Below are 19,229 nucleotides of genomic sequence, written 5' to 3'. Positions count from 1 at the left end.
ATCCATTTTTAAGCTGCTAAAGAAGGATGTTGCCATGAAATGGACAGAGGAGTGACAGAAAGCCTTCGACAGAATCAAAGAGTATCTTTAAAACCTGCTAGTGTTGGTTCCCACTAAACCAGGGAAACCATTGTTGCTCTATTTGTCAGTCCTGGACAATGCCTTCGGCTGTGTGTTGGGGCAGCCTAATGAAACTAGGAGAAAGGAGAAGGCCATCAACTACTTAAGCAAGAAGTTCAACCATGCGAGGACAAGTTACTTTAATAGAATGCACTTGTTGTGCTCTAACTTGGATTACCCAGAAGCAATGACATTACATGTCGGCATACACTACGCATCTGATATCTCGGCTCGACCCACTCAAATACATGTTTTTAGAAGCCAATGCCTACCGGAAAGCTAGCTAAGTGGAAAAATCTCCTCAGCGAATTTGACATTGTGTACATAACTCAAAAGGCTATCGAAGGACAAGCTTTAGCCTACCACCTCGCCGAGAATCCAGTGGATGGGGATTACGAACGACTTACAACATATTTCACCGATGAAGAAGTACTCTTTGCCGGGGAAGATATTGCAAAATTATACTCTGGATGGAGAATGTTTTTTGATGGAGCAGCAAACTTCAAAGGAGGCGGGATTGGGACAGTCCTGATTTCGGAATCTGGACAACACTATCCGGCATCGGCAAATATAAGATTCCTTTGTACCAATAATGTGGCTGAATACGAGGCATGCATCCTTGGAATCAGAATGGCAGTCGACATGAACATCAAAGAACTTTTGGTCATAGGAGATTTAGATTTGCTGATACACCAAGTCCAAGGAGAATGGTCCACTAAGAATGTCAAGATATTGTCGTACCTACACTACGTGAAGGAGCTGTGTAAGAAGTTCACACAAAGATTGAGTTCAAGCACGTCCCCAGAATTCAGAACGAGTTCGTCGACGCCCTTTGCAACCTTATCATCTATGATTCAGCATCCAAACAAGAACTACATCGACCCCATCTAGATAGAAATCAAGAATCAACATGCCTATTGCTTTCTATGTGAATGAAGAACCAGATGGTAGGACTCGGTTGCACCCTATCTTTTATTTCTTTTCCTTTTGAATAATGGTTTGGTCAAAAATTAGTCACGTGGCTCACCTAGTCTTTGCCTGAAAACTCTTCATGTTTCCAAGCAAAGAGGGGCAGCTGTGAGCACCTAATTTTTGACTATATTTAAATTTTTATCACCTTCTACTATGTAAATATTTTCAGAATTTAATATATATTTTTTAGCTTTGTTACACTTTTATATATATATATATAATTTAAAAGGTCAATTATTGCTATTAGTATTATTTTATTATTATTTTTATCTTTATTTTTAAATAAAATGAATTAAAAACCGAAAATAAATAAAAATTAATTATTATTTTTTTTTAATTAAAAGTAAGTAGAAATTGTTTAATAAAAAAAGGGAAAGAAAGTGGAAAATTAAAAAAATAAAAGTAAAAGAATGTGGAAATTTAAAAAATGAAAATTAAAATAAAGTTGGAATTAAAAAATAAAAGTAAGGGTATCAGATTTTTTTTTAAAAAAAAATTAAAAAATAAGTGGGAAATAAAAAAAGAAAAGTAAAATAAGTGGGAAATAAAAAAAGAAAAGTAAAAAAGTGGGATTTTAAATATATTAAAAGTAAAAAAAAAGTGAGAAATTAAAAAATAAAAGTAAAGGAAAGTTGGGAATTATTTTGTTTTAAAAAATAAGAAAAATGGGAAGTGGAAATTCTTTTTAATTAAAAATAAAAAAATAAATAAAAAATAAAATTCTGAAAATTTCAAAATTTTTTTCTATAAATAGAAGAGAAATGTGATGAAAAAAAGAGGGGAGAGAGAGAAAATAAAAAATATGGAAGAAGGAATTGAGAAAATTTTATTTTCTTCTTCTAGGATAAGAAAATTTCTACTCGTGTCATTCTTTCTTTGGCTTTCTATCGAAAAATCCAGCAGCTTCACCACCCCAAAAACACCAGTCCTTGACCACTTTTGAGCCCTCATTAACCACCTCCCCCTCCCCCCCTCCCCCCACACACAAAAAAAAAAGCTCCAAAAATAGCCACTAAATCATCAGTTTTGCAAGGTCGATTGAGGTTGCAAGTTGAAATTTGCCGCTCGAGTTTTTCGTGGTCCGAAGAGTCCAGTTGAGAGTTATCCGATCATTGAGTGGTTGTAATTTAAATCCACAATGATCAATACAAAGTTTCACTTCTCTTTCTATTTTGTTTTTCTCATTAATGTTTTGGGTCAATCTGTTTTAATTTAACTTTGAGTATGATATGATAGAGTTCGCATCTGAGTGTGCTAAGATTAATTTGTTCTCATGTTGAGTATTTGTTAAGATTAATTTATTGTCCTTTTTAGTAGTTCATATGGTTAATTTTATTGGTGAATATGTATTAATTCGTTACTTTTCTTGTTTATTCAATGAAGTAATGGCTTTCCATTTTAGCATGCTTTAGTTTCATTTTGATCTCCTATCTTAGTGACTAAATTTGTCATGCTTGTATCTATCTATTTCTGCCATAAATTTAGTCTAGTTTTAAATATTGGTTAGCAGTAAAATTATAAGAGATTAGGTTGGGCCATGATTGGTGTAAGACTTTAATTGAACTTCCCTAGCGTATTTATGGGCTAATTGTTGCACATGACCAAAAACAAATAAACATTCACAAGCTAGCCAACTTTATGCATAATTAATTTACTTCATTTCATCCAAAACAATATACATACCTCATGACCTTACAATAATCTCAAAATTAGTAATTGAATAATAGTCAAACACCGTAGCTTGATTTAGGCGTGATTAATAATACATCATCGTGACTGTGGGTACGGTTCTTGTGGCATAGTCATGATACGAAAACCCCAATTCAAGTGCGTGTTTCACGCGACTTGACCATAACTTCAAATAATAATAAAAATAAACATGTTATAAATAGCGGGTGCGTTTCACATGATGCGGTTTGCAATGTGTACCAAAACGACAAGTGTGCGACATTGCGACTTGTTCAAATAAATTCCATAAATATTAAAAAGCAGTAAAAGCCAAAAATGCACAATAGGTTTAAAACGTGTAATAAATCAGATAATTACGCCAAGTATTAATTGTTAAGCGACCGTGCTAAAACCACGAAACTCGGGAGTGCCTCACACCTTCTCCCAGGTTAACAGAATTCCTTACCCGGTTTTCTGTGTACGCGGACCAAAAATAAGAGTCAAATTTCCTTGATTTGGGATTCTAAAATAAACCGGTGATTTGAGACACCATAAATTATTCCAAGTGGCGACTCTGAATTAAATAAATAATCTCATTTCGAATAATGTCACTTAAATTGGAAAAACTCCCTACCCTTACCCCATCGGAAAAAAGGAGGTGTGACAGCTCTGGCGACTCTGTTGGAGACCAAAACCCAGAATCTCTGGTTGAGGGTTCAGAATTCGAGCTTAGAATAACTGTTATACTTGCATTTTGTTTATTATCTGATTTTTACGTGTTTGAGCCTAATGTGCTAAATGCTGCTTTTTACCGTTTTGATATTATTTGAACTATATATAAACTGTACAAAACCCTATTCTCTCTGAGTCTTCTAAATCTTCTGGGAAGCGTGCGCTTCGCGTGGCTTCTTTTCTATTAGAGTCATATCTCAATTTTAGAATGAGGTACGGACAAGTTGCAAAGCCGGTGAAGCTTCTGTATTCCCGGTATGCTGCCCCTCCCCTCGGCTCGAGCTGTCCGCTCGGGTAAGCCAGGTCTAGAACAAACACCCAGGATTTAAACTTAGAATGACATAACCTCATGCCGGATCCCTAGTAGGTACGCTTGTTTGCATCACGTGCATTTGACTTTGGGCACTCAACACAGGGGTTGGGTTCGTCTAGGACAGGTGTACCCAAATCAAAAGACCATCCTGATGCATTGTTGCGTGCTACTTTTACATTTATTTATTTCGGCTTGCATGTTGACCGTCTTCTATAATAGGAAAAGAAAATCAAGAAAAACCAAGAGTGAGACAAGAGAGAGAAATTTACCCGATTTCTGAAAATGCAGGTATTTGAAAATCCCAAAACTCTGCCAACATTTTGAAAAAAAAAATCATTTAAAAATACGCCAAATATTTTCAAAAAAAAGGTCATGCTTTTCTAACCGAAGTACGCGGGTCTGATTCTCACCGGATGTGAGATACGTAGGCAAACCTCATCGGTTCCGTCCCCAATTTTCAAAAATCCAAAAATATTTTTATTTAATTCCTTCTTTAGAAGTCTTTCCTTAGAAAATCCCAAATAAAAAAAATTAAAATCAAAAATATGTTTTTTTTTCTTCTTTAGTAGTCTTTCTTCGGAAAAAATAAAATAAAAATCGAAATTCAAAAAAAAAAAATCTTTCTTCTTTAGAAGTCTTTCTTTTAAAAAATTCTCAAAAAAAAAGAAAAGAAATATATTTAAAATAACATAACAAAAAAAAATCAAAATCAAAAAATATTTTCTTTACTATTAAAGAAGTTTTCCTTTCAAAAATTCTCCTCCAAAAAAATAATTTTCAAAAATATGTTTCTTGTTAGAAGTTTTCGTGGTTTGTTTTTATGTGAGTAAAAACAAATAAAGGAAAAAAGTCTTAGTTTGTTTACTTTATTCATGATCTTTTCCGAACTACGCAAGATCTGATTCATGCAGCGTCATGATACGTAGGCAATCCCCATCGGATTCGATCATTGAAATCAAATAAACTGATTGAAAAAAAAAAAGAAAAGAGAAGAAAGAAAACGAAAGAAAAAAAAACAAAGAGCGAAAAAAAATATAAAGAGCGAAAAAAAATGTAGAAAAAAAAAGGAAAAAGCAAGAGTGAAAAATCCAAAAAGAGAACTCTGTGTCCAGATTGACAAAGAAACCGCAGAATTTTTTGTGAATATGCTGTCATATGACGCGAGCAAGCCGCCAGGAGAAAGCCTCCAATGGACGAAACAAAAATGGTTACGGTCTTCCTACAGGCCAAAGAGGCGAACTACTTCCAGAACATGATGTCTGCTATGGGTAATCCGTTCGCCGAGGCTATCAAAATTGGGGAGATGGTCGAAAATGGTTTAAAAACGGGCCAAATCTTGAGTCATGCTGCCTTTAAGACCACATCACAGGCCGTTCAGAGTGGTTCGGAGGGTTTGATGAATAGAAATTGGAGAGATGAGGAATTTTATACGGCACTGAAGGCCCTTACAGCCCTTGCCGAGACAGAGGAAAAGCCAAAAACGGTCACCAAGCCTGAAAGTTTCCTATCAGACGGGAGACTCAGTAGCCAGTCTTGCTATCCTTTCTGTGTCCGGATTATCTCAGGGTGTGATCCGGATATTTTACTTTATTGTCTTACTTTCCGGTGTAAACCCATCTATCTTTAAAATTCAAAAAAAAAAAATCAATCGAAATAAAAAAAAAAAAGAAGAACAAAATCAAATGAAATTAATATTTCATTGTCGAGAAATGTCTCTTTTCTTAATTTTGTCACTTCTCTTATTCTTTTTTCAGTTATGTTAAATGCAGATTTCAATAACATGGCATGCTTGCAGACTTCATGCCCCGATCCTAAAACGCTGTCAGACATCGAAATAATGAATCAAGAATCAGAATGCAATGAAGATAGATTTAAGGAAATAAAACAAAGAATCGGAATAGCTAAAGGAAAATTGTCTTCAGGTTGGAAAGGTCCATACATTGAACAAGAGTACTGCCAAAAGAGAGTGTTGTACTTGGGACACATCGAAGAAAATATCCCTGAAATAACTGTCAACGCAGGTGCAGTCAAAATGTACTATGTTGGATCCTCTATAGAGCATTAATGTTCTCCTGTTGGGATGAAGAAGGCTTTCTTTCACACTATCCAAATATTTAACCCTTTGCAAACTCTTTTGAGTCGGCTCCCATTCTTTGATTACCCTCATTGGAACCCGGAAGTCATTATTGAAAAATAAAATGAATGAAAAATGAAAAAAAAAATGAAAAGAGAAGAAAAAGAAATATACAAAAAAAATTTAAAAAAGACAAAGAAAATGAAATAAAAAATAAAAACAAAAAAAGAGAAAAAAGGAAAGGAAAAAGAAATAGAAGAAACCAAAACAAAAGAGAATCAAAAACAAAGTTCTCGTCCTTGAACTACGTTCGACTTGATTCCGAAAGAATACGTAGGTAGCCTCTCTCTGGGGTTCAGTCACACCAAAACAAAAACCCAAATTCCCTCAAAAGTGAAACTGGGGCAGATGTTATAATGGTTTGGCGATGGTTTTGTCTGAAAGGTTCCAAAGTTGTAATTCAATCCAAATTCTTTTTACCCAAATCCTTTTCAAGTCCTTCCGATCAATCAACAAAGAGATTCAAAATGGGAGGATACAGTTACTCGGATCTGATACAACAAAATGAGAGAAATAAAATGAGAGTCTTATTGGTGAAAACCTCACGAGCACCATAAGGCGATGGTAAGCAAAGAAATTCGAAAATGAGAGAGTCTTGTTAGTGAAAACTCACAAAGAGCACTATAAGGCGATGGTGAGAAGAGAAATGAGAGAGGCCAGCTGGTGAAAACACGCAAAGGGCGACACTGATCGAAAAGAGGATCCTCACAGTCACTGGCATCGATAGAGTCCTAGGCAAAGTTTCTCAGTCTCAAAGCAAGAGTTGTGATAAATTTCTAAGAGTTGGACGGTTTACACAGATCAGGCATCTACTCCAAGAGGCATGTCATGTTCATTGAAGTCTGTATACACTCCAGATAAGTCCTTCTTTCTTTTTCCCGAAAGGGATACCTCTTGTCTAAATTCTTTTGTCCATTCCATTGTTTGCTTTTCTTTGAATCCTTTTCGGTTTAACTCTGTTCTGAAACTAAGACAAAGAAGGGAAGGCAGGACTGATTTACAGGGTTCTCACTTGATACAAGCCAATATGCAAAAGAAAAGGCACCCAATCTCGGCAAGGGCATCAAGTTGACTCCAACTAGCCATGTTGGCCGATGTTTCGAAATCAAAAGCTGTTGAAAGAGGAAATTCAAAGTCAAATGCCCACAAGGGCAAAATAAAAGTTGAAAAGGTTAAGTCCCATGTGACTAACCATCATGGCAAAGTCCGAAAAAGCCAGAGGTTCTCCGAGGTTTGAGATACAATCGATATTCAGGAAATAACCAGTTGCAACTGAAAGGACCGAGACCAAGTGACTGAAACAATCAAGGCCACAAAACCAACCACTGTTTCAAACTGACAAATTGTTCTTTGTTTGAAAAACAAATAATAGGGAAACAGGTGCAATCCAAAAGCAACCTTGCAAGAAGCAGGTGCAACCAAAATGAAATTACGCAAAGGCTAGAAATAGTTTTGCAGCAACTACTGCAAAAGGGAAGTCTTCTCCAAACTCTTTCCCGCATTTTACTCATTATCTTAAAAAAATATATGAAATTAAAAAGAAAGAAAAACAAATCATGGTAGTATAGGGTCTCCAATCCCTAGCTATGTTTTCTAACATAGGGTCTCCACTCCCTAGTTGATGATTTTTAGACATAGGGTCTCCACTCCCTAGTTGATAATTTTTAGACATAGGGTCTCCACTCCCTAGTCGCTTTTCCAACATAGGGTCTCCACTCCCTAGTTGATTTTATTTTAGACATAGGGTCTCCACTCCCTAGTCGTTTTCCAACATAGGGTCTCCACTCCCTAGTTGATGTTTTTAGACATAGGGTCTCCACTTCCTAGTTGATGATTTTCCAACCTAGGGTCTCCACTCCCTAGTTGATGTTTTTAGATATAGGGTCTCCACTCCCTACTCTCTTTTCCAACATAGGGTATCCACTCCCTAGTTGATGATTTTTCAACATAGGGTCTCCACTCCCTAGTTGATAATTTTTAGACATAGGGTCTCTACTCCCTAGTTGATATTTTTAGACATAGGGTCTTCACTCCCTAGTTGATGTTTTTGGGGAAGAGAAACTAAAAATAAAAAATAAAAAATAAAAATCTGAAAATTTCGAAAAACTTTTCTATAAATAGAAGAGAAATGTGATGAAAAAAAGAGGGGAGAGAGAAAAGAAAAAATAGGGAGGAAGGAATTGAGAAAATTTTATTTTCTTCTTCTAGGATAAGAAAATTTTTACTCGTGTCATTCTTTCTTCGGCTTTCTTTCGAAAAATCCAGCAGCTTTACCACCCCAAAACCACCAGTCCTTGACCACTTTTGAGCCATCATTAACCCCCTCCCACCCCCCTCCCCCCCAAAAAAAGCTCCAAAAATAGCCACTAAATCGTCAGTTTTGCAAGGTCGATTGAGGTTGCAAGTTGAAATTTGCCGCTCGAGTTTTCCGTGGTTCGAAGGGTCCAGTTGAGAGCTATCCGATCATTGAGTGATTTAATTTAAATCCACAATCATCAATACAAAGGTTCACTTCTCTTTCTATTTTGTTTTTCTCATTAATGTTTTGGGTCACTCTATTTTAATTTAACTTTGAGTATGATATGATCGAGTTCGCATCTGAGTGTGCTAAGATTAATTTGTTCTCATGTTGAGTATTTGTTAAGATTAATTTATTGTCCTTTTTAGTAGTTCATATGGTTAATTTTATTAATGAATATGTATTAATTCATTACTTTTCTTATTTATTCAATGAAGTAATGGCTTTCCATTTTAGCATGCATTAGTTTCATTTTAATCTCCTATCTTAGTGACTAAATTGGTCATGTTTGTATCTATCTATTCCTGCCATAAATTTAGTCTAGTTTTAAATATTGGTTAGCAGTAAAATTATTAGAGATTAGGTTGGGCCATGATTGGTGTAAGACTTTAATTAAACTTTCCTAGCGTATTTATAGGCTAATTGTTGCACATGACCAAAAATAAATAAACATTCACAAGCTAGCCAACTTTTTCCATAATTAATTTACTTCATTTCCTCCATAACAATATACATACCTCATGACCTTACAATAATATCAAAATTAGTAATTGAATAATATTCGAACACCGTATCTTGATTTAGGCACAATTAATAATAAATCATCGTGACTATGGGTATGGTTCCTGTGGCATAGTCATGATACGTAAACCCCCATTCAAGTGCGCGTTTCACGCGACTTGACCATAACTTCAAATAATAATAAAAATAAACATGTTGTAAATCGCGGGTGTGTTTCACGTGGCGCGGTTTGCAATGTGTACCAAAACGACAAGTGTGCGACATCGCGACTTGTTCAAATAAATTCCATAAATATTAAAAAGCGGTTAAAAGACCAAAAATGCACAATAGGTTTAAAACATGTAATAAATCAGATAATTACGCCAAGTATTAATTGTTAAGCGACCGTGCTAAAATCACGGAACTCGGGAGTGCCTCACACCTTCTCCCAATTTAACAGAATTTCTTACCCGGTTTTCTGTGTACGCGGACCAAAAATAAGAGTCAAATTTCCTCGATTTGGGATTCTAAAATAAACCGATGACTTGGGACACAATAAATTATTCCAAGTGGCAACTCTGAATTAAATAAATAATCTCATTTCGAATAATGTCACTTAAATTGTAAAAACTCCCTACCCCTACCCCCTCGGGAAAAAGGAGGTGTGACACCGCCGAAGCAACCAGACTATTGGAAGAAATACATGTAGGGACGTGCAGACCCCACATGAACGGGTTCACATTAGCCAAGAAGATTTTGAGAGCTAGATACTTTTGAAAAACTATGGAAAATGATAGTATCCGCTACGTGCAGAAGTGTAACCAGTGCCAGATTCACGGATGTGATAGGACCTATAGAGCCTGCATTGTCAAATATACACCATTTCATTTTGGTAGCCATCGACTATATCACCAAATGGGTTGAGCAATCTATTTACAAGGTCGTCACAAAAAAGGTAGTGGCAGATTTTGTTTGGAACAACATCATTTGCAGATTTGGGATACCAGAGTTTATCATCACTGACAATGCCACTAACCTCAATTGCGACCTCATGAGGGATATCTGCGTGAAGTTCAGAATCATCCACCACAATTCTATAACCTACGGACCACAAATAAATGGGGCAGTCGAGGTAGCTAATAAGAATATCAAGATGATTCTGCGAAAGATAGTGGACAATCACAGACAATGGCATAAGAAGTTACCTTTTGCTTTATTAGGTTACCTGACTACCATGAGAAATTCTACCGGGGCAATGCCATACATGTTGGTATACGACACTGAAGCAGTGATACCCGTAGAAGTCGAGATACCGTCCTTAAGAGTCATTCAAGAAGCAAAACTGGACGATCCAGAGTGGATATAGGTTTAGGCAATACCAACTCATGCTCATTGATGAGAAAAGAATGGATGTTGTGTGTCATGGATAGCTATATCAGAACAGGATGGCCAGTGCATTTAACAAAAGAGTGATGCCTTGCCAATTCATACTGGGGCAGTTGGTTCTAAAGAAAATCTTTCCCCATCAAAGAAGAAGCTAAAGGGAAGTTTGCACCAAACTGGCAAGGTCCTTACGTTGTTCCCTGAACACTGTCTGGTGGAGCTCTAATCTTAGCAGAAATAGATGGAAGAGTTAGCACGAAGCCTATCAGCTCAGACACAATCAAGAGATATTATGTCTGTAGATAAATAGAGTTAGGTTTTTTATGTAACAGAACTACGTTCAACCTGACTTCCCACAGAGGGATACGTAGGCAACCCATGTAGGGTTTAGTGTCTCTCCCCCTTTCTCTTGTAATTGAAAAAACAAATATCAATTTTTGTATGTTGTTCAGGAACTATGCCGACTTGATTTCCTCATAAAGGAATATGTAAGCAATCTTCATCGGATTCAGTCGTCTTTTGTAATTAAACTACGTTCTGGCCTGATTTCACTTGGATACATAGGTTGTCTGAGTCAGACGCGACCATTTTCATTTCTTAGTCTCATCATTTTGCATCTGTTGTAATTGAACTACGTTTCGACCTGATTCCATTTTGTATATGTAGGTTGCCTAAGTGAGGCTTGGTCATTTCATCACATTTTGTCATCATCCCACGAACTATGTTCAGACCTGATTCTGTTTTGGATACGTAGGCAACCTGAAAGGGTTCGGTCATAACCTTAGAAAACCTTTGTAATGCATTAGTTCTAATTAGGACGCAATTGCAACAGCAAGTAGCCACATTGTCAGAGACATCATGGAAGATCAAGAGCAATGGAGCGAAGTTCTCGAAGAGATACGTTTGTGTGTGGAGAACCTTTTGTAACATGTCATAATCCGGAACGACGGCATTTGCCTTAAAAAAACAAGTATTTTCAAAATAATTTCTAAAATATATAGTAATCTGTTCCATCTACTGAACATCGTGGCGCAATTATGTCAAAGGCAGGGGCAAATCAATACCATGGTCGACGCAAACCAACTTTTCCCCTCCCCTCTAAGAAGTTTTCTTTGAGTGCAGAGTCAACAAGGAGTAAAGAATCGATGGGACCACACTGGGGAAAATGACAGACCCGCCACTTACCTAAGATTATCTCTCCTCCCTTTTACATAAAATTTTCGAGCATAATTAAAGCTAAATCTTGAATATCTGCAGGTGCCTCGGAATCAGACAGCTGATACGAGAATTTGTAAATAGCAAACCGTCTGCTCGCCTAATCGGAGCATCTTGTATAAAAGGAATGTTGGCTTCATCAATTGAAGTCCTGTATAAAGCATACCAACTGCTCAATCAATCGGAGCATCCCGTACAAATCGCACGTCGGCTTCACCAATCGAAGCCCTGTATATAGAAAAACCATCAGCTCAGTCAATCAAAGCACCTTGTACAAATCGAATGTCGGCTTTGCCAACTGGAGCCTTGTATATAGCAAACTGCAAACTTTTCCAACAAAAAGCAATCCACAGCACCGCTCCGTCAATCACGAATGCCGGAATAGACCATCGCAAATCTCGTCACCAACACCCTGCCAATCGATGGTCGTAACCTAGATTCGCAGTCAAGAGTATTTCTTGGACATGCTTTCATTTTTTTAACCATTACTTAGAATGTTTTGACGTTTTGCTAATGCAACTTTAGGTATGATTACGGATTTTATCAATCACTCCCGAGTGGAGAATACCTTTACCTCTTAGTGCAAAGCTCTCCCAACAAGTGGAGATGCATTCTACAAATCAAGCCAGCCCAACAAGAGGAGACATTTCTTAGTGCAAAGCTCTCCCAACAAGCGGAGACGCACTTTACCAATCAAGCTTTCCTAACAAGCGGAGACAACTTTCAAATGCTCCGACAGCTGCGGGACGGTACACAGCCCGGCTAACAAATTGATTCAGGATTAAGTATCCCATCATCCCAATCCCAAATAACGGCTCGCCGGCAGCTAGGCATTATCATTCGCACATCAATTACATCATATCTTGATACATTTTGCATTACAATATATTGGTATGCGTGTATTTCGTTTGTTTTGCAGGAACAAACACCGCAACGTGGAACCTTTTCTTAGTAGCAGACTGAACTACAACGCTATGGGGACAGCCAACCCAGTAGCAGGCCTAAGATCCCAGCTCAAGACGATCAGCAAAATTCAAAATCTCGAATCATTCAAATCAGGCCGCAAAATTCAATCTACCATGAGTGACCAATCTTCCTTCTTGTTGTATCGTCGCAATACGATACTGGGGTAATTCCTGTGAGTGTCGTTTTTCCAAAATCCCTACTCCAAAACTACATGAGGCTTGATCCTCGTTAAGCCTGAGATATTTAAGCAATTCAAAGCCAAAATTCGGCCCAATATTCCCAAACTTTTTTAGATTCTTCCTCAACTCAATCCTGCAACTCAAAATCTTCATGCCATTCTTGCAATGCGTGCCTAATGTCGAGACAAAATTATTTTTGGTTTAATTTCTTTGCCCGAAAACTTTTTTATCGTCTTCGATCAAAGAGGGGCAGCTGTTGACGGCCAATTTTGACCCTCCCTTTTAAAATTAATTTATTATACTTAATAATTTGCAATAAATGTTTTCAAAGCATTTTCTAGTAATGAATACATATTTCTTAAAATTAATTCAATATTATTTATCGAATTAATTGTTTAACATTTGTATTATTTAATTATAAATATATTTACTATTTTAGGATTTGTAAAGAATAATTCCTATATGTAAGTTCTATAATCAATTTCGAAAATTACTTCTTAAAATAGTTAGTTATTTTACTATTTCAATAATTCAAATTAATGTCCTAATGAAGTATTTTTAAATAATTAATTAAATAATTAGTAATATATATAATAATTATAACTTTATCACATTTTATTGAAATTGTTATGTTTATTTAAATTAATTTCAAAAGGGATCAAAAACAACCAAAATGCTATAATTGCAATTCTCACTTAAATGCAAAATGGTTACCTTTTAAATTATTTTTGGCCCAAACATACAAAAGCGAGTCCGAAATACACGTATCCCAAACACTCCTCTCTTTCAACTTTAGCAATCCATGCCATACCTACTAGACCAATCGGACTGTGCCATATCACCCTCACTCTCAACTCATAGAACAAATACACCTCATCTGAGCCGTTCATCCATATGATCAACGGCTCACGTATATTCCCTAATTCTCCTTTTAATTCAAATACTCGTCCCCAAAGACCCAATCTCAACCGTCCAAATATTTTAATCCAATGACCAACAAAAATTCCCATAAAAATCCTAATTGTTCAAAATATCACGACCGATGATCATCAGATCCAACGGCCCAGATCTCATCCCATCGTTTTAACTTAGAGACCAGTCGATCTCACCCCCCAAACCCTAATCATTTCCTTGTTGCCCATCCGCATCTCTTTCCCCCTCCACTCTCTTTTATCTTAACCTCATAAGCCAAATCAATCACCAGACCTTGCACAAATTCGTGCAAGGTCACGAGTTCATCAGAGATTCATCTCTTTTGCCTTCTCTAGCCGTGATTCCCACTGAATTTTTCTCTCTCATCCTCAGAGACGTAAACCCCCAAATCCGAACCCTACCCTAAAAGATGAAACCTCTAATCGCGATTGTTCTTTCAAATCCGTATCATGCATGGCCATTCGTTTTGCTCCTGTATCTTAGACCTCTGCACTCTTTCCATTTTCACCACTCGATTTCAAAGTCCTAATCGAGAAGGTCATACCAATAAAGTGAAAGTTCAACTCACCAGATTTTCTCCTTTGTCTCTTCAAATCAAAGTAAGTCTGGGACATTAGCTGGCCTCAACATTGGTATTCAACACCCAGAGATCAAATGCAATGACCTCTGGGTATTAGGGTTCTGACCAACGGTCCTTCGCACTTCATCGATCAGTTTTCTTCACATAGGTAAACTCGATATTGGTTTTCCCCTTTGTATTCTAATTTTATTTGATTTGCTGTCATCATTACCACGAGCCACCTTCCACTATCTGATTTGGATATCTGAAACCCTAATGGCTCGATGGCTGCTGTAAAAAGCAGACTTAAATGCTCTTAACAACACATACCAACTACCAACCTAACAAGAAAAATCACTATCCTATTATCTAAGATAAGCACACAAAAACACTGAGAAAATTTAGGGTTCCAAGCCTTAGGTTTCTTATTGCTTTCCCTTTATTTTGATGAGTTCTATTGCTGGTCTAAACTTGAGGGTTCTGGGATCTTGAGCAACTAAAAAGAGTTTGTTTGGTCTGCTGCTCTCAAAAAGGTTAGCACCTCTCTCACTTTTATCTTTTGTTCGTTTATCTGAATGATATAAGTATGCCGAGATGGGTTCTATAAATTACAATTATTCTATACATGTTTGACATGTTAATATTTATGCTTTGCTAGTTTAACGATATCTTGTGATTAGCTTGTTCTGTTATGAGTCTTTAAATGATAGTTGATTAAATCAAATATTGATTTTTGTTATGAGTTTTCCAACAGTCTCCATGCCTAAGTGATTATATGTTTATGTTCAACATAAACTTCATAGTTTTCATTGACTTGCAGTAAGCTCATCTCTGTCTTGTTGCATCTCTGCAGTTTTGTGAGCTTTGAAATTGAGTTTACTACCTAAAAATAATAACTAAGATGAAATCTGTAATTGTTTAAACTTATATCCCCTGTATTTTAACCTTGAGCTTGAACTTAAAGTGTCTAAATGCTTTTTTCTCTGCATGTGTTTGTTAGACTGTTTTCTGAGTTACTACTATGGTCTTTCACTTTGTTTTAGTTATTATTATTGTTAAACCAATCATGCTCACCTAAACTTCATGTTTTTTCCTTCACTGATGATTCTGTTATGACATTCACCTCTACATATTGTTCCCTGCATCTTCTTTGTCTTATGGTCGAGTTCATTATTTGATAATCCTAACTGAGATAAACCTGAAACTTCATAAGTCCATATCACTTAACTAAGGTGAAAAAATCTAAGACTTTAGATGCTCTCATTCTCTATATCTACATCTAGCTATGAGGGTAGTTTCTGGGGGTATCACCATGACCTTCTCATGATCACACCTAATTGTTGGATATATTTGTAGGAAACTATCTTGTTGGAGTTAAACTGTCTTCTTTTCATGAACCTTTGTTGTACACATTCTGTTAAGGTTAAGCTACCTTTCTCTTCGTAGAATAAATCATGATCATGTTTGTGATAAAGCCAAGTGGTAATTGATGTGTAACTAAGCTTGGTTGTCCCATGATTAGTTGGGATCTTCAGATACATGTGTAATTCAAAACATGCTTGTGCAGTACATCCCTGTCCTTAATCTCTTTGAGCCATTGTTGATTTTTTAAATCTTGCATGCATCTATCATTAACTTATCTTCCATGAAAGTAGGAGTTAAACATTCTGTTATAATCAATTGACACTTTTAGAAGCTGAAGCATGATCATTTCTTACTTACATATTAAGCTAGACTTATGTTTGAGTTGAACTTGTTTTGATACAATGCATCCATTTCATTTCTTCATTGACATGTTTAATTTGGTTATGTAATGTGCAAAGTTCCCCTGCTTATATGAGGTCACTACCTCACTTACCCAGCCTATGTACAGTTGACTGAATGTTACAAGTATCCTTGCTTAACTCTGTAACACAATGTTTTGTCTTGAATTATGCTCAGTTCTTCTCCTTATTACTAATCCGAAACTGAACATGATGACCTGCTAATACTGTTAGAAGCATGACCCTGTTGAGTCCTTAGGAATCCCATGTTTAACTCTGTGAATTTGTAGTCATAATGAGAGTTTAATCCTATTCTTGATATCCTTGATAACCCTTTGTAACAATGGTTAACCATGATTGTTTGTCTGAATCGGTATTGATGATCTTTAGGGTGTTAAGTAGTATTACTAATCCTTGCATGTGTTAACAACAAACTAATTAGCTCACAGTTAGTTTTCCAAAGGCAGGAGTATCTACATCTCTTGTGATGTTGTCTATATGAATTCTACATTCCCATTTTCTCTTTAAATATGTTGTTCCTTAATGACTTACTCTTGCAACAGTATTATACGAAACTTCTGTTTTTTATCTATGTGTTCTAAAGTCACCCCTTTAGGTTTACTTGATATGTATTCTTTATTTAGTGTCAAGGGTAATCATTGTTCTCTTGTGTTATTTTATTAAGAGGAAATGTATATTTTTTTGGTAAGAAATACTTTAATATTTAGTTTACTTTGGAACGGCCTCATTGGTACTTAAACCCGTGAGGAAAACATGTCATTAGTGTTTAAAGGTATTTGGGAGCGGAGTTCGACTCTAGGTTGGGCTGCCCTCCCCGTCACAAGCATTGCCCCGGGCCTTGAGTCCCTTGGGAACTTTGAAGTATCGGGGGATCCAAAGGGAGCATCGGCCTCGAGTGAGGCTCCTCCTTAGCTCTTAATTCATTGACACATTCATTTTGTTAAGGGTTTAATGTTTAAAGACAACGAGAGGTTTCCGTTGTGAACTATTTGCTAAATAAAGCCACCATATTGATATATAATTTTCCCCACAGCATTAATCATATTCATGTTTCAATTATCTGTTTGTGTACCTGTCATGTGCATTAGAATGAGATCTGTTATTAAAGTATGCTAAATATATTGAATATATATCTAATGAATTTCTTCCTCTTTTGGACATGTACATCTGCTTGGGCTGCTGAGTCCCTGATGAACTCATGCCCAATTCCATCCTTGTTGCATTTTATCGAGGAGTCCAAAATCAGTTCTATTCGCATCTCCTTATTGTTGAGCCTACCTTCTTGAGGCCTAATAACGAGAGTCCAGTCCTCTTTCCATCAACTCCTTTATCATTGTTTACTGTCTCATTAATTCAGTTTACTTCTTTCGCTAGTTTAAGTTTACTGTTGGTTGCATTTGTTATAGCTTCGTTATTGTTTTATCTCTCATGTATATAACACTCATATATTAGATCACATGATATTCTTCATGCTTTAATATCATATAAACTTAGCCAAGCCTTAAACAATTTAGGATTAAAAGGGGAATTAGTAGTAGATCCTCATTTCGTTGATTGTAATATGTTCATAGCATTACTATGTTTTTGCTCACCTTTCTTTTGTTTAAAAGATTTTAAAATCCAAAATTTCGCAAAACAACACCTCTATTTCAAAAAAAAAGGAAATCAAATCTCAGATTCATCTTCAAAAGGGAAAATCAGAACTTCAAGAACTATCACCGTAAGGGATTTTCAGCAAATAGTCTTTTCTTTAAAAATCTCAGAATCTAAGATAAATTTTAGGCTCACTTTCTTACAAACACCCTTTTAGAATTACATAAATAACCGTCCCCCAAGTCAAGTATTTTCATAACTTAATCTCTTTTACAATCTTGTAAAATCTAGACCACTTGCATACCTACTTCAAAATTCTTTTAATATATCTTCATAAATTCGTACCCCTTTTAGGGTCTCACATTCCTTTTATTAATATCATACTCTCCCCTTAGGTATACAGTAAGCAGTACTCTCTAACACTAATTAAAGCATAGTATAAATAGTTGATCCCAAACTTAGTATAAGTCCTATGGAGCTACCTCAAGTATATTTTAAGGGGTGTATAACACCTTCCCCTTAGAAGAACTAGAATTCTTACTCATAATCTCACCGGTTAGCAGACTAATAAAGAATATGAATTAGTAATTAAATAGGTACCCTAGTATACCTTTAAATATTAGGTGGCTACTCTCTTTCATTAACAACAGGGAAACCACAAGTTGAATCCTGTCTTGACTAGTGTAAAATAGGGTGCAACAGCACTTAATTTCATAAACAAGGGTTTTATTTCACTCTTCATCTTTTGACTTAGAGTGCTCGGTTTGTGGCAATTTTGAGAGGGATTTTCAAGTAATTTATCGGGGTTAGTGATTCTAACTCGAATTTGGCTATTATACATGAATCCATCGTTGTTTTTTCATTTAATTAGTGTTTTGGGTTGAAAAAATTGGGGAAAATTATGAAAACTTCATAGACCGTATTTTGAGGATTTGAAAAGCGGTTTAAGGTCGGATTTGAATAATTTTAGTATGGATGGACTTGTTATTGAATGGGTATTTGGATTTCTTTTAAGTTTTATCGGGTTTCGATACGTGGGCTCGGGGTTAAACTTTTTAGTTGACTTTTTTTATTTTCTTTAAAGATTGTAACTTTATTATTCGGAATAGTTTCCTGTGCTTTATATTTATGGTATAAAGTTATTTTGTCTAGATTTGAGCCGTTCGGAGTTGGATAATCGCAGAAAAGGCTTACTAGTAGATTGAGTTAGCGTGTTTTGAGGTAAGTGTCTTTCCTAACTTTGTGTGGGGAAATTGCCCCTTATGATTGGTGTTGTTTTGTGTTATTTATAGTAATTGAAATCCGTGTACTCAAGGTGACGAGTGGGTATACAGACTTAATGTGGTAATTGACCGGTTAAAGTTATGTAGATTCTTTTCATGCCTTTAATTGAATTGTCATAACATGTTATCTTCATCATCGTTAATCTATCCTTACATGATTTACTTGACATTGTAAATACATGTCGCATCTCTTACTTGTTATTTGCCTTTACATGCTTAGTTGAAGTTTTTATTCTCTCATTTCCTTGTTAAATATTTAAATGTTGAGTTACCTTACTTGAAGTTGTTATTTCTTGGAATATATTATTGTTTAATTATGGTGTTGAAGTTATAAAGGTCGCGATTCACATTCAGGCAAAAGTTATAAATTATTGAA

At 35.9% G+C, this 19,229-nt stretch overlaps 1 protein-coding gene across 1 annotated transcript; it reads left to right on the top strand.

Moving 5' to 3' along the window:
- Positions 1–384: 384 nt before the first annotated feature.
- Positions 385–1,011, top strand: LOC142168144 (uncharacterized). Its single transcript, XM_075228808.1, has one exon. The coding sequence runs from the start codon at positions 385–387 to the stop codon at positions 1,009–1,011; it is 627 nt and encodes a 208-aa protein (XP_075084909.1).
- Positions 1,012–19,229: the final 18,218 nt, after the last annotated feature.

Source organism: Nicotiana tabacum, chromosome 13 (genome assembly GCF_000715075.1).
Source record: "Nicotiana tabacum cultivar K326 chromosome 13, ASM71507v2, whole genome shotgun sequence".
Lineage (NCBI taxonomy): Eukaryota > Viridiplantae > Streptophyta > Magnoliopsida > Solanales > Solanaceae > Nicotiana > Nicotiana tabacum.
The sequence above is the reverse complement of the archived record's forward strand: the minus strand, read 5'-3'. Positions and strand labels throughout refer to the sequence as shown.